This window comes from Styela clava, chromosome 11 (assembly GCF_964204865.1).
Source record: "Styela clava chromosome 11, kaStyClav1.hap1.2, whole genome shotgun sequence".
In the NCBI taxonomy this organism is placed as follows: domain Eukaryota; kingdom Metazoa; phylum Chordata; class Ascidiacea; order Stolidobranchia; family Styelidae; genus Styela; species Styela clava.
Genome location: NC_135260.1, coordinates 10,901,787 through 10,916,249, shown reverse-complemented (window position 1 = coordinate 10,916,249; position 14,463 = coordinate 10,901,787). Strand labels below are relative to the sequence as shown.

The 14,463-nt window shown below is 36.4% G+C and overlaps 1 protein-coding gene across 1 annotated transcript; it reads left to right on the top strand.

Annotated features, from left to right (window-relative positions):
* The first annotated feature begins 3,752 nt into the window (after positions 1-3,752).
* Positions 3,753-10,139, top strand: LOC120347434 (uncharacterized). Its single transcript, XM_039417399.2, has 4 exons — positions 3,753-4,148; positions 6,330-6,477; positions 8,342-8,451; positions 8,868-10,139. Exons 1-4 carry the CDS (start codon positions 3,768-3,770, stop codon positions 9,105-9,107), a joined length of 879 nt encoding a protein of 292 aa, XP_039273333.2. The 5' UTR covers positions 3,753-3,767; the 3' UTR covers positions 9,108-10,139.
* The last annotated feature ends 4,324 nt before the right edge of the window (positions 10,140-14,463 follow it).

Sequence of the window (14,463 nt, the reverse complement as noted above, 5' to 3'; positions counted from 1 at the left end):
GCAAAACTCCCCTTATCGATTTTTATAGTCAATATACTATTCGAAACGCCGCAGGACGTTACGAACAGGTCGATGACTTGCCCGACCACGCCCTTTCAAGCTGTAACACAACGCGCATGTCCAACTACGCCACCACGTGTTGGAGTTGTGACCCGCCAAATTCACAAAGGCGGCGAAGTTTTCGGTTTTCAGTAAGCATTCTGGTGTCGAACGTCGTCGCTGCGTCTTTCACCAACGGTTGTGCGCTGGTTATCGGAACGCTACCGATACCATAACGAAGTGTTTGCTAAATGTCTGGTAGAAAGAGAAGTTGGATATGGTCTCTTTACCGGGAAATTCCACCTAACACAACGGAAGGTAAAACTCACTGCAGGAGGGCTGTGTGCAAGTATTGCGACAAAAATATTGTAGGAATAGTGGATCGCATGGTCATTCATTCGTAGGTCTATTTGTGTTTACATTGTTACGGTATTTTAGTATTTCTGATGCTAAATTTGATTGCCCCAATAAGGCAAAATGCAGAGTTGCCTGGCAGGCCGAACCTAAATTAGGCTAGTGTTAGAAATGTGCAAAAAAAAATCACCCGCTCACCCTAACTAGTGAAAACACAAAGTAATATGAACAAACACGGTATAAAATCAATTTAAGATGTGAATACACCGAACAAATCGGAAAATGACAAAAAATTCTCTTAGCGACTTCAAAAATTTCGCAAAATATAAATCTAACACATAAAATGTCATAAAACGCATGCCATCAACGGATGAGATTTCGTGGCGGGAATTGACCAAAGCCTTGACATGCCATCCATTAGTTCATGTAAGAGAAGAAATAATAGTCGATAGAAGTGGGTTCATATCATTATTCAAAATCATGTTAGCAGGGAGTGCAGACCTCATCCCTGCTGTTCCGAGTTCAAAGACTGGTTGGAAGTGTTCTTTCTATTTCTGCGTAACATATTATGTTTAGAAGATATCCTGGCGTGCTCGCCAAAAATTTGTAGCGTACCAGCAGTCTATGAAATAATCATCCAAGTTCAGAATATTTTCCAATATGGTCTGACGTCAATTTTCTTCTCAATATTCACTTCAAGTTATTAATATCTTCTTATCTTCTATTAATTATCAATCTTAACACAACCAAATACTCTAAAGAAACAGAAAGCACACAACAAAAACAACAACATCGGGCAGCAAAATGCAAGAAAACAACATACACAACAAAACACCGACGGCCCTCAAAATCGTAGACTCCTCAACAGAAGCCACATGACCCCCAGAATCCGGCACACCAAACCAGCCACCCACAATTTGCCAAATAGGCTGAAAACAACTCATGACAGACACCCCAAGAGACTGCAAACAACTCCACATGTGCACAACATTTGAACAACACTGATGAAAACCAATTTCATGACAACAACCAAAAACACAACACCACACAAACCGCGATGGCACCGCACTCACACACAACATGGTCCCAACATCAGTCCACCGCCCGGCACAAAAACATCCAACAAATCCCCATCCAACAACCATCCCCGACAACCCCCCGGAGACCAGCGGCACCCCCACAGACATAAAACACCCAAAACAAACACACTCAGACAACCTCACACCGCCAACCCACAGCATACGCAACAGGCCACACCCCAGAAGACAGACCTACAGCGCCCCCAGTGCCCGTAATGCCAAATATGGGAACAATATCACATGACATCATTTAACAGATAAAACAAGGGTCGTCACAATTGTGTTGACCCTTGTTTAATGTTGTTTTGTCGGATTTGGGTTCCGACCACTCACTACACGTGAGAGAAAAACTGTGTCTTTCGCTCTCTTTTCTCCGGCCGTCGGGCTTGAGGTCGGTTGTGTTTTGTTGTGTCCTCTGTTTATGCTGTGTTAAGTTTATATTGTGGAATTGTCGTACAACCACAGTAGCAACATCTTTTTTTGTGTTACCGTGACACACCGTACCTATTTAACAACGTTATATGAGCTAGTGCTCAACTAAAATTGCTATTCATGGTAAGGATCTACAAGTATTTAATAACTTACTTATATATACTTTGCATAACCTAACTAATAATAACTAAAAAAGACGATGGAAAGGCTATACCCAACTCAACGCAAGAGCGGGCAGTAGAAACTAAAATTCATCCGATCGCCAACAGCTGATTAAATTTTAATTGTTACGTCATGTACAAGTCTGCGATCATTGGCCAATGTTGCCGGAAACGCAGAGAATATAGGACAGATGGTAGCACATATTTCTTGTAGTAAAAGCGTCTTTTTCATAAAAAGTGCAACTTTTGAAAATGGGAACAAGGTATTATTTGTTACTAAATTTCTGAGGAACATTTTAAAATTATTTTCAAGTAGTCTCCCTATGTGCGCTACGAAACTGAAAGATAAACGGCCTCGTCTCGCGGCCTAAAAGAGTTTTTCGTCGAATGAAAATGCTTGCCATCAACAAATGAGATGCCATGGTGGTGAAAGTGTTTGGCCCTGACGTGGTAGACTCCAGTCCGTTTCTATAACTGGTCAAACCAAAGCCTTAAATATTGGTATTCAATTTTTTCCGTTTGTGTTCCGTTTCCTGCTTGAAATTATTTTATTCAGTGACCACCTGAACTAGGTTAGGAATCGCTGGTCTAGTTCATCGTAAAGTTATACCAAAACTGGATTACAACCAACCATTGTCCTTCGATATGAACCGTGACTCAATCATAATTGTATTCAGTACCATTATAATACTTTTTGTGTGGTGTTCGCAGACTTGTGATGATTTGTGTTTCCCTGACAGCAGAAAAAAAATTCCTATAATTTGCCAGTACATAATTCTTGATCTTCTTGCGAGTTCGCGATTACGAAGTTGTTTCATAATCATAAGCATCATAATGTTTAAAAATAATTAAGCACTGTAACTGTACGCAGTACTGGTAGCTGATTTTAGCCCGGTTAATCGCATCTAGTAAAACGAGCCACCATGCCTAAAACCTGTATAAGAAAAAAGTATTCTGGCGGCTGTTAAGATATCAATTGTTACGTCACAATAGACACCCGGGGATTAGTCAATGGTGCTGCTGAGTAAGCAAGCCTGGAGAAAACGGCCGAAGGTCTGGTTTTATTACCGACATCTAGTAAAACGAGCCACCATGCCTAAGGTCCTGTATAAGAAAAACGTATTCTGGCGGCTGTTAAGATATCAATTGTTACGTCACAATAGACACCCGGGGATTAGTCAATGGTGCTGCTGAGTAAGCAAGCCTGGAGAAAACGGCCGAAGGTCTGGTTTTATTACCGACATTCCTAAAAAATTACATTCTCCCAAAAGCTCGTTTCTGAAAACAACAATCTCGCAGAAATTTTGTTCACACACTATAGTACTATACGATTGTGGAAACTACTTTCTGCAAAAGTCTGAAATAGATTTCGACGTAATTTTTCTGGATCTTTTGTAGAAAGCCCCCGGCACTAATGCAAAAATAATGTGACTTGAGAAAAACACTCCCAAAATCCAAAAATTGAATTTCCAGCGCAATCTGTATTCTTCACCCTAACTAACTGGATGATTACCATTTTTTTTTCAATTTTCACGGCTCTGTACAAAAGATCCATTTTTCATTGGTGTAAACTTGATTTAATATATATATACTAATTCGTCTCGTTTATTGTCAATAGCGTCAGGTTTGGGGAGACTTTAATTTTTATAGGGCTTTGCTGATTCGGTACCAACCACAATATGAGCCTTTTGAAGCAACTATTATGACGCAACGCATCGCTGCGAGAGAAGAATGTCCGAGGAAAGTAAAAAGCAAAGCGAGAGCGATTTCAGCAGCATTCGATTTAATTTGTGTCGACAACTGTGGCGTGAAACATCGTTCGGATTTCACAATGAAGGTTTTAGTCGTTGGGCATTCAAAGACTGGTACCAAGTCGATGAATGCGGCTCTTCGTAAGCTAGGATACAAAGTTTATGATTACGAACATAATTTTTACTATCTAAGAAATGATTGGATAAAGATCTTCACAAAAGGCGGCACAAAAGAAGATTTTTACCGAATGTACAAAGATGTTGACGTTAGTATGGACATTCCTGCAAATATATTCTGGGAGGAAATTTTGGAAGCATTTCCAGACATGAAGGTAGGAATTGATTGTGCGATACTTTCCTGGGATAGCTATAAATATAAATCGGTACTATCTATGATTATGTTAAGCATAGACTAGGTTAACGTAATACTTGAAAAAAGGTGAACAGCATCAAAGAAAATAGATCATAAAATAATTTTCTATGTTGGGGTGGGTCAAAAATGGGTTAGGACCTATTGTTCTTCTGGCAGCGTGTAGATTATGAAATATTACTCTCTTGTTATCAATCAAGTCAACAGTGCAGTTTAGCTATGATAATATGTAGCCCTTGGTGGTGCCTCACAAATTTGTTTGAAGAATTATACCTAGTAAAATATTCGTTCGACAGATATTATTGGTGTTTACGTACTGTTTGCAAATTTTGCTAGCGTTCGAACACTGACCACACTGAACAACATAATTTGTATTGTAAACAATCCGCACAAATCTCAAAATAATTTGAAATGAAATCTGCCCCGGAGGCACACAAAAATGTTCCCACGACCAATATCGGATTATTATGCATTCAGATCAAGTATCGGCTGACCATTGTCTATTTGTTCAGTTTTCAGCGAAAAATCAACAGGAAAAACTATTTTTAGTTATACTTCACAACTTCCGTATCTCTTTCAATTCAAAGCTAACATGGTTTCTCCAGTATATATAACCATAAACACTTATACCATATAAACATTTATTTGGGATGTTGCCACAGACTAAATAAACATATTGTTGAAGCTTGCATTTTACGTGGATAAAATTTAATTTTCCTTAAATTAGAAATGAATTATTTAACATTTAATTTTGACTGTTTACTACACATTACATCTTCGACTTTCGTTAAAAAGTCTATTTGATAAAGCTTAGTTGAAGATCCGCAAGTCGATTGGCATATAATATCACTATAAACTAGTGTTCGAGTTGGCACAAGAATTATTGTACAAAATGACATTTAGATTAATATATATTTCAATGACTAATTTGTGGCAAACAATCAGTACTGAAATTATTATCGCATCTACCTAATATTAGTAAATCTACTCGTCTTTCAATCGTCTCGATGGTCACGACTGACCATTGTGAATCGCCTTTTCGCGCTCCATCGAAGCGAGTAAGGTGCAACAGAACGCTATACTGCTCATAGTTTTGCTGTTGGAATGTGCGAAATGGGATTTGAGAATAAGACGACTTACTTAAATGTCTACGTGCTTAAATATAGAATTCTAATACACTTATATGTCATTGTGATATAAAATATGAATTAAGGGTAACTTTTCAAATTCTCGTATTTGTAGTGCAATTTTATGTATTACTAATGGGAAAGTACTTGACTGGTAAGTCTTAAAAAGCTCCCATGCCCTCACTACTCAGCGTGTTTTTACTGCCACACCCCGACTAAGCTATCAAGAGAATTTGGTACCACTCGCGCATTCTTATAATGCGGTCAGAATTTCTCAGAATATTATCAAATAACATGAAATTGTCCTTGGTAGTAAATACTAGCTTTTCAACATACAACAAATCACGAAGTCAGTTGACGTATATTTAATTGGCATATTTACCTAACCTGGTTTATTGTGGCCACAGGTAAACATCAATATCTGCCAAATTGCACGAGAACGAAGCGTATTATACATCGCATTATTATTGGCCAAATATGAGTATTAAAATTTGCGAAGTTAGTTGCCTGTGCGGATTTACGGCCACGCTTATTCTGGCTACGCTTTGATGATGGGTTGTCAGTAAACATTTCGTAGAATTTGACGAATGTGCGTTGAAAACGAAGGTCGTCGATCAATAACAGTCGCGTGGAGAAGGGTTCAATCTAATAGAATACCTTCGTTGTGTATCGCCGAGGCTTATTAAACGTTTCGAAGACAATTCTAATTAAGTGTTTGAGCGCACTCACTTTCCGAGTCTGTAATCAAACTTTCCTATTTTTTAAATTTTTGCTACAAAGTTACAAACTACTTTATACAATTCGCAAAAAAAAATCAAAAAAGATCTTCAAAATATTTGATATGGGACGTTTATGATAACTCAATAATGCCACATTCCTCTTTCAAATTTCAATTTTTCAGTGGTAGTGCATACGCGGTCAAAGCCTGAGCGACGCCCCAAAATGAATTTGATAATCTCATAATCCTCCCTAACCTAATCCTAAGGACCTAAGTCATCAATACACTAATATTTCAGATGATATTTATGAAGAAGAATAGCGAAGAAGAGTGGATCAAAAGTTGGGAAAAACAGGCAAAAAGCATTGCAGATAACTATTTAATGACTGCACTTGCATTTCTATCGCCTACTGCATATTCAATCTTCAACTATACACATCATGTCGGTAAGCTCACGAGATAAAGCTCGTCAGAACATTGAAATACATATGCGCATTATATAATACGTAATTATGTCAGTCTAAAGGCCAACTATGCTGAGACCATTTAAATATCGATTGAAAATATATATCCACATCTATTCATGTTTTCTTTTCCTTTATTTTTGGTACTCCCGAAGTATGTGAACCAAGATGGTGAACAGCGGAACGTAGTATGTGTAACAGCTACCAGAGTAGGGCTAGGTCATAATTTCAGATACAAATAGTGCGGGAGTCACTTGGCCAGCCCCCGAACTCGTAATAAAACTAAAATAAGGAAAATTGGAATAAAATTATGGCCTAACCCTAACTTACCTGTCAGTAAACGGGAGTACCTTATTTTGGATGTATCGTTCGCTAAGTTCAGTACACCATGCATGGTATGCGATTACCAACTTGCGCTATCATAATATATACGCGACCAGGGAACGAATGATCGACGCCAGTAAGCATGCGGTATCTGTACCTGTTATCGGTAATTGACAATTCCCATTGCGATGACAATAATACGGTGAACTTCTTGAGACGCCATCCATTGATACATACATACATTGTTACATGGCGCATTTCTGATTGGCTATTTGTTTGAAATGTTGAATAATAAAATGCAAAAATGAGACGGAGCCGCTGTATTCCGGAAATTTCAAACGTATTACAACGACCTTTATGACGCAACTTATGGTTATCATTGTAACACAATGCAGCTGAATATTCCGCTGACGCATGCACAGTATAGCCTAATAGGGCAATCTTTTTTATCAAGCATATGTGTTAGTGTATAGGGTCTAATAATATATGTTCATAATATCTTTGTCATAAAACACCGTGAAATTTTATTGTACTTCAACGTCATATCATAATTGCATTTTTATCATACCTTTATTATGTAATAATAGCCTATAGCCATACTTTTTCGCTACACATTGTTGTCGTCGTTGGCCTAAAAGCAGTATGTTTGCAAAGCTAAAGCTAGGGTTGTCAGACAGTACTATAACTATCAGGCAAAACGACGTTGGAAAGAATAAAGGACAATTAGCATCTTTTCTAAATGCTGAAAAGGACAAGGACCGAAAAGCTTAAAGGATTGTCTTTTGAAATAAAGGACGGTTGGCAACCCTAGTTAAAGCGCTTCATTCACATGCGAACATTTACAATATAAGGAGGCGATAAAAATAAAAAACGTGTCTAAGTTAGATATCAAACAAATAAATATCAAACAAATATTCATTTATACGGGATTATATTTTTCTTCTTTTCCATGATTTGCTTTATTAGCACAATTTTGCGTTTGGCGAGTTTTCGGCAGGCGATTTACCGATTCATCATAATTAAGAATGTCAATGGCTTATCTGTAACTGTAAGTCAGTTTAAAAGGTTAGACTTTGCAGTTGTCAGTTACAGCTCCGTAGGTGGGCCGGGATTTGGTCGTTTTGACAAAAACAAATTGAAATACAGTGACTTGAAATTCAACTTCAAAAATGGTTTTTACCCTTCTTTGGGTAGGATTTCATGAAAGTATAAATATATGTCCGATCGATATAGGAATCGTCCGATATAGGAATCATACACTGTTTAAGATGAACAGGCGTGATTAGTACAGAAAACTTTAATCCATATAAAGATGGGTAACTCCCACCCCCGGTGCAGTCATGAAAGTAAAATAAGCTATCTTTGGAATTGTAATTTTGTGGAAATGATATCCTTAGTTTTCATTTAAACATGACGAACATATCGATTACACAGCGAAACATTTTAATGCCATCTCAGGAGTTCGCGGTTTGTCAAGTATGTTTATAATGTGTAACTAATTCGCGGTCCAATTCTTTTCTAGGTCGTGTTGCTTTTTGTGCACCACCGCAAAGATTTTATCATGCGTTCCGAGGAATAAGTCCAACCGTTGCAAAGAAAAGATATAGGGATCACAACACCGGCGTCTTAGCGGTAAATATTCCATTAGTCTTTCCCAGTTTTCTTGTCAAATTTAATCTGAAAATTGAAACAGACGTGGTGTGAGTATGAAGCATTTGATGGGGAATATGTATCTCAGCTAAGTTCAAGCACTCGTTATATTTATTTGTTAAATTATGTAAATTTAAAAATACTTGCATCTGACATCGGCTTATTAAAAATCCAGCAATCTACTCTTAGTTGGGGAAAATTTCAACTACGGTTTCAATATATATACTTAAGAAAATAGTTTATAATTGAACATTGTTCCTATTACTGCAATATTTTGACAATGATTCAAAGAAGTTTGAAAATGCGAAGTCGTTCTTGACTCTAACATTAACAAAATCTGCCCGGTTTTGATTCTACGGACCTGTAATGTAAATAATCAACGTTGTTATTTGTTACAGAGAGCTCCAAAAGATCAAATACTTGAATTTAAATTAAGCCAAGGATGGGAACCTCTGTGCAAGTTCTTGGGAAAGCCAATCCCAGAAGAAGATTTCCCCCACAAAAACAAGAACGCATCTGTGCTCCAAGATCTATTGAATGAAAGTCCTGTCTTCCATCAGATGAAATTTGAAATGAAAATTATTGTGTCAGTTTTAGTTGTTCTTATCGCGATAGCAGTGTTTTATTTCTTCTTTTAAATGCTTATAACCAATCATGGATGAACAAATACTCAGCCATAAAGTATTAGATATATATATATATATTTACTAAATGCCACACATGCAATACCACCCGTGCACGAATCTGCCTTCAAACACAGCTGTAAAGTTTCTATCGATTATTCTATGTGAGAAAAACTTCATTTTGTGCGCATTATCAACGATATAGATATAAATTTCAGTTCGACAAATCTGAAATAAAGAGTAAATTCTGTCCGTAATATGTTTCGTTTGAAGACAGTTATTCGAACCAAAGAATTACTGTAATAATCCAGTTGTCAATATGAAAAATTTGATATCTATCCTCTCAACTTCAATACTCTTAGCATAAATTTGTGTTTGTGGAAATATAACACCTTGCAAATTTGTTTGTCACATTCAATGAATAGAACATATGTGCTCGTTTATCTGTCACATTCCGTTAATAAGCTAGCTTTCTTAATTCTTTTCACAGCTAAAAATTATATCGAAAAGTTATATAAAAACTAAAGGATATGCTGAATTGTTGTAAAATGTAATTTTTTGTAATATTTATCTTCTTCATAATTTCAATAAATGGATGTTATTTTATCTTCTTAAGTAATTCAATAGTCTTGCTGCACACTAACACTAGGGTGCTCCTGAAGTATGCTCACCAAGATATCGCATAACCTGAACCCTATTCAAGTTGTGCGCCATCTGGTGCGCATGCTCCTGAAGGTCCAACACTAATATATTCCTGTAACGTTTCAACTGACCAAGATCAGATCAGACATAGATAGTTCAACTACATAGTTGAACCATGTATATCTGAGAAAGTCTGACCTTGGGTAGACGAAACGTAACAAAGGGAGAAGTAGTTAGTCTTGTAGAAACCCAATTGATAGCATTATTTTTTCTTGTATGAAAATGAATATAGTATAAATAAACTAAATCCTTACCCCATATTCAATTACATTTTTAAAACTAACAAATGCTAGGATTTGCGGTATTTTATTCCATTGCGTTGTACAATAAAATGATTCATACATTTTTTACGCTTTTTATTTCGTTAAATTGAATCGCTTTTCGTTGTAACACAGAAACATTGGTGTTTATCTGAACGCTCGTTATCAAAATCAACAAGTTCGTTGTTGTACGGCGAGTATTTGGCAAGCTAAGCTGATGATTTCATCGTTTATATTTTCATATAAAGTAGGCTATATGTGATATATTGTATCAGATTATCATTTTTTCAATTGCTACTTACGTAATACAATAATATAAGTTTTCCGTGCCTTTCGTGCGAGTTCCGGGTATGAATGTTTCCCCGAACATCAATTTCCTTGTTTTTTTCGTAACAATGACCCATCTGCAATAAGTCAACAATGACGCAACAATTGCAATTTGTGCAGCCTCTAAGACGCTTGAACTCAGACAGATTTTTGAGCATGTTTGTAAACATTGCCTTGTTTACGTGGTTTTGCGTGGTATTCGTCAGTTTTGAGTTGTGTCCGGCGTAGCTATGGGGTGGGGACCATGCCCCCTCCCAAATTTTCAAAATTTGTTTTTTAATTCCATGTTGCGGCATTTGCAGAGAAACATAAATTCAGAGGATTTTTCCAATAACATTTTGCTCTATTCTTGAACGATTCACCAAAAATCGGACGTTTCCTGGCTTGTTATCATTATCATTTCACCAAATGAACCAAACGAGATAGATTAAAATGCTCTGTTGTATGCCTCGGATAACTTCGACAGCGAAGTACGTCTGTACAGCGATTTTTTATGATATTGTTAGATGTCAGGGTACCTGGCTTTGTTTGGAGCAAAAGGCACGAGTGAGCGTCGTATTAAGTCATTATACAAAAAAAATGGCCACCCCAAAATTTGGGGCTGGCTGCGCTCGTGTGTTGTGCTTTTATAAATTGGTTGTAAATCATATAATTTAATTGCTATTATGTCTTTCGAGGACCTTTAGCTTAGTTGCAATACCGAACCACCAGCCACTGTCAAATAAATTTTTTTTTTTTTCAAAAAGCTTTATCTTTGGTACTGGCCTAATAGATTCATTCAGAATGTTTCCGATTAATATGTTCAAAGTGGAGTTAGAAAATACGTTCGATCCTCTCGAATTGATTACCAACTGATTGCAAAGGTTTTTGCATCAACTACATCGAGGCTATCCGCCCGGTCTTGGCAGGGACGTCGAAAATCAGACGTTATCTAGATCCTGGAGTTCGTAATCCACTACCACTGAATTATTGTAGATTATTGAATGGTAATACGGAATTTTGGCCTAATTGAATCGTGTTCGGTATCAAATATAACTGATTATTCGCAATTTATAATATTCAATTGAAACCAACAATGAAAATGTGTTTTTTATTTATCTATAAATCTATCTCGCGAATCTAACTAGAAATTATTTATCATATAACTATCAATGATACGACTTCCTATTTGGAAATGAACGTTACTTTTTTGTAAAAAGTAGTCAAGTCCCGCAGATTGAGAATAAAAGAAGTGGTCAAGAGCACACGAAGTATTAGAAATTCATTTCGGCAGTGATTGCATATGATGAGGAAAAAACATTGCATATTTCGAAAATGAAAAAAAGAAATTATCCAAACCCAGAATTCCAAAATTGCAAGATCTTTACCACCCCCTAATCTGCGAAGATGAGGAACATCCTAATGACATGCTGACACTATAAATTGATAAAATATTAAAAATACCGATTTTTTTCCAAGAAGAAGATAAAAGATACGAACAAGAGAGCTATGTTCAAATATATGGACACGTCACAAGATGCCGCTATTTTTTGTTCTGATACATAAAAAACTAATCTCTTAAAGTTCACAGAGATTTTTGAAACAAATAAAAGTAATACTCATCTGGCGAAAAAATCGATCTTTAATCTTTAAAAATTCTAAATCAATTGGTCCAGTAATCAAAGAGAAAAGCGGTTTTTTAATATCGTTAAAATTTTGTGTCAAAGAAGAAGAAGAGTTGCAGCATAACATGCAAAACGATCGTTATGTCTACTGACGTGTCCAACAAGAAGAATACCAACAACAATGTAATAACAAAACGATCCATAGCGTGTCCAACAAAGGAGCAATGCTTAAAAAATATGGACGCGGAAGCCAAAACAAAGTAGTACGGATATGAAATCTTTTACATTATCGGAACCGTTGTCTATCGACTGAGCGCCAAAACGCGAACGCGGAAGACGTCGTCATACAAAAATCTATAGTGAAAACAAATCACATTGAAGCTCACAGAAATATTTGAAATAAATAAAATATAGCGACAACAGCAATCTCTAACCACTGAAAATCTCAAAGCAATTGAGAGAGATTTATTGTTCCGTCATCCAAAACACCAAGATGGCGCACAGCCTGAACTCAGGATGTTATATAGGAATACACAATACATTATGTTCGGTTATACACAATGTTCGGTATTGAATGGGATGAGCGATACAACCATTAGGTCATCAGAGTCAGCTCCCCTCAAATTTACTATTGAGATTCATAGTTAATGTATTTAAACGATGTATAAAAATGCTGCTTGTTTAGAGTTAGCCAGTTATTTTGCAGAATATTTTCTGATTTGGCTATAAAATGATTAAATAAATTGAACCCGAATTTAACATTGCAGTGTTATAGATAGGGGCCCGGTTAGATCACTTAATCATTGTTGAGTTATTATATTTTTTAGTTTTGGTAAATACATCAGTGGAAATCTGCTAGGGGCTTGAATGTAGAGAAAAAAATTTTGAAAATCCATTATTATGAAAAAATTTAAACTCAACATCCTATGTATTAGGCTGCTTGGACATTATTTGTAACACCAAAAATATTTAAAGAGAGAAAAACGATTTATACATTTATGATTTGGAAAACATTGAAGAACTTAACAACCCATTATCATGGAAAATTTGGAATAATATAAGGGATTATTTCATTTAACAAGAGAGCTACGCCCAAATATATGGACACGTCTGTTCGCAGTACAGTACGGTTTACCGTACCGTCAGATCACAGTCTACAAAGATATTCGCACCAAGCGAAGCAGTAAGCCTACAGTCGGACATGAAATGGCGTGCGATACCCGCAGGACGTTCAGTGACGTCATAGCAAACAAAACAAATCTCACCGAGCTAACAGAAATATCTGAAATAAATAAAAGTAATAGCTTTCTGAAGTAAAATTTCATCTTTGACTTTAACCACTAAAAATTTCAAAGCAATTGGTCCAGTAATCAAATGGAAAAGCGTTTATTTAATATTTCCACTAAATTTCCAAAAAGTGTCAAAGAACAACAAGAACAACATAACAACACAAGAGAGCTACGCCCAAATATATGAACACGTCTGTTCGCATTACAGTACGGTGTACCGCACCGTCAGATCACAGTCTACAAATATATTCACACCAAGCGAAGCAGTACAGTAGGACACAAAATGGCGTGCGATACCCTCAGAACGTTTAATGACGTCATAGCAAACAAAAACAAATCTCACAGAACTAACAGAAATAATTAAAATGAATAAAAGTAATAGCCTTCTGGGGAAAAATCTTATCTTCAACCACTAAAAATTTCAAAGCAATTGGTCCAGTATTCGAAGACAAAAGCGGTTTTTTAATATTTTCAATAGGTGTGTTATTCTGTGTCAAATAACAACAAGAACAAGAACAACATAATATTGGAACGATCGTTATGTCCACTACGTGTCCAAAAACGATCGTTGTGTCCACTAAACGTGTCCAACAACGATACCGAAGGTCATCGTTTGATAAGGTAGCCTCCCTTAAATTAAATTGAGATTTAAATGATAACAGATATACCATGGCTCAAAAAATCACAGACATTGTAAAATGATGCCACATATATGATAATTTTTTTTTATCTCTAGACATGCGTGAACGCACGGAAAACATTGTGCATAGCCGGTAAACGTTTACTTGTTAATTAATGTAGTCCTGCAGGCGTAGTTAAAAAGAAAAACGGGTTTTACAACAGCAATAACAACAATAAGAAATATTCTAACAACAACTTTATAATAAAACTATCCATTTGTCATTTCGTGTCCCCAAAACATAGTTTTTTTTTTCATTTATCAAAGTACAACCATAAAAAAACGATATTTAGGTCCATTTCGTGTCCAACTAAAATGATCTACTGCTGCTAGAGGGCATAGGAAGGCGGACAACACTAAAAGGCTGAAGGAAGAAACGGATGAAGTGGAGGGAAAACGGAAGTTGAAGTGTTCCCAAAGGTGAAAAATTAAAAAACACTAAAAGGCTGAACACTAAAAGAAAGAAGTGGATGAAATTTCTTCCGACGGGTAGTTAGGTGGCTGAAGTCA

Excerpts from the sequence above, each read along its gene's own strand:
- LOC120347434 (XM_039417399.2), top strand. The coding sequence starts at position 3,768 with ATGACGCAACGCATCGCTGCGAGAGAAGAATGTCCGAGGAAAGTAAAA. Across the intron at positions 4,149-6,329 it reads AAGCATTTCCAGACATGAAG|ATGATATTTATGAAGAAGAA; the intron begins GTAGGAATTGAT and ends CTAATATTTCAG. Across the intron at positions 6,478-8,341 it reads CAACTATACACATCATGTCG|GTCGTGTTGCTTTTTGTGCA; the intron begins GTAAGCTCACGA and ends ATTCTTTTCTAG.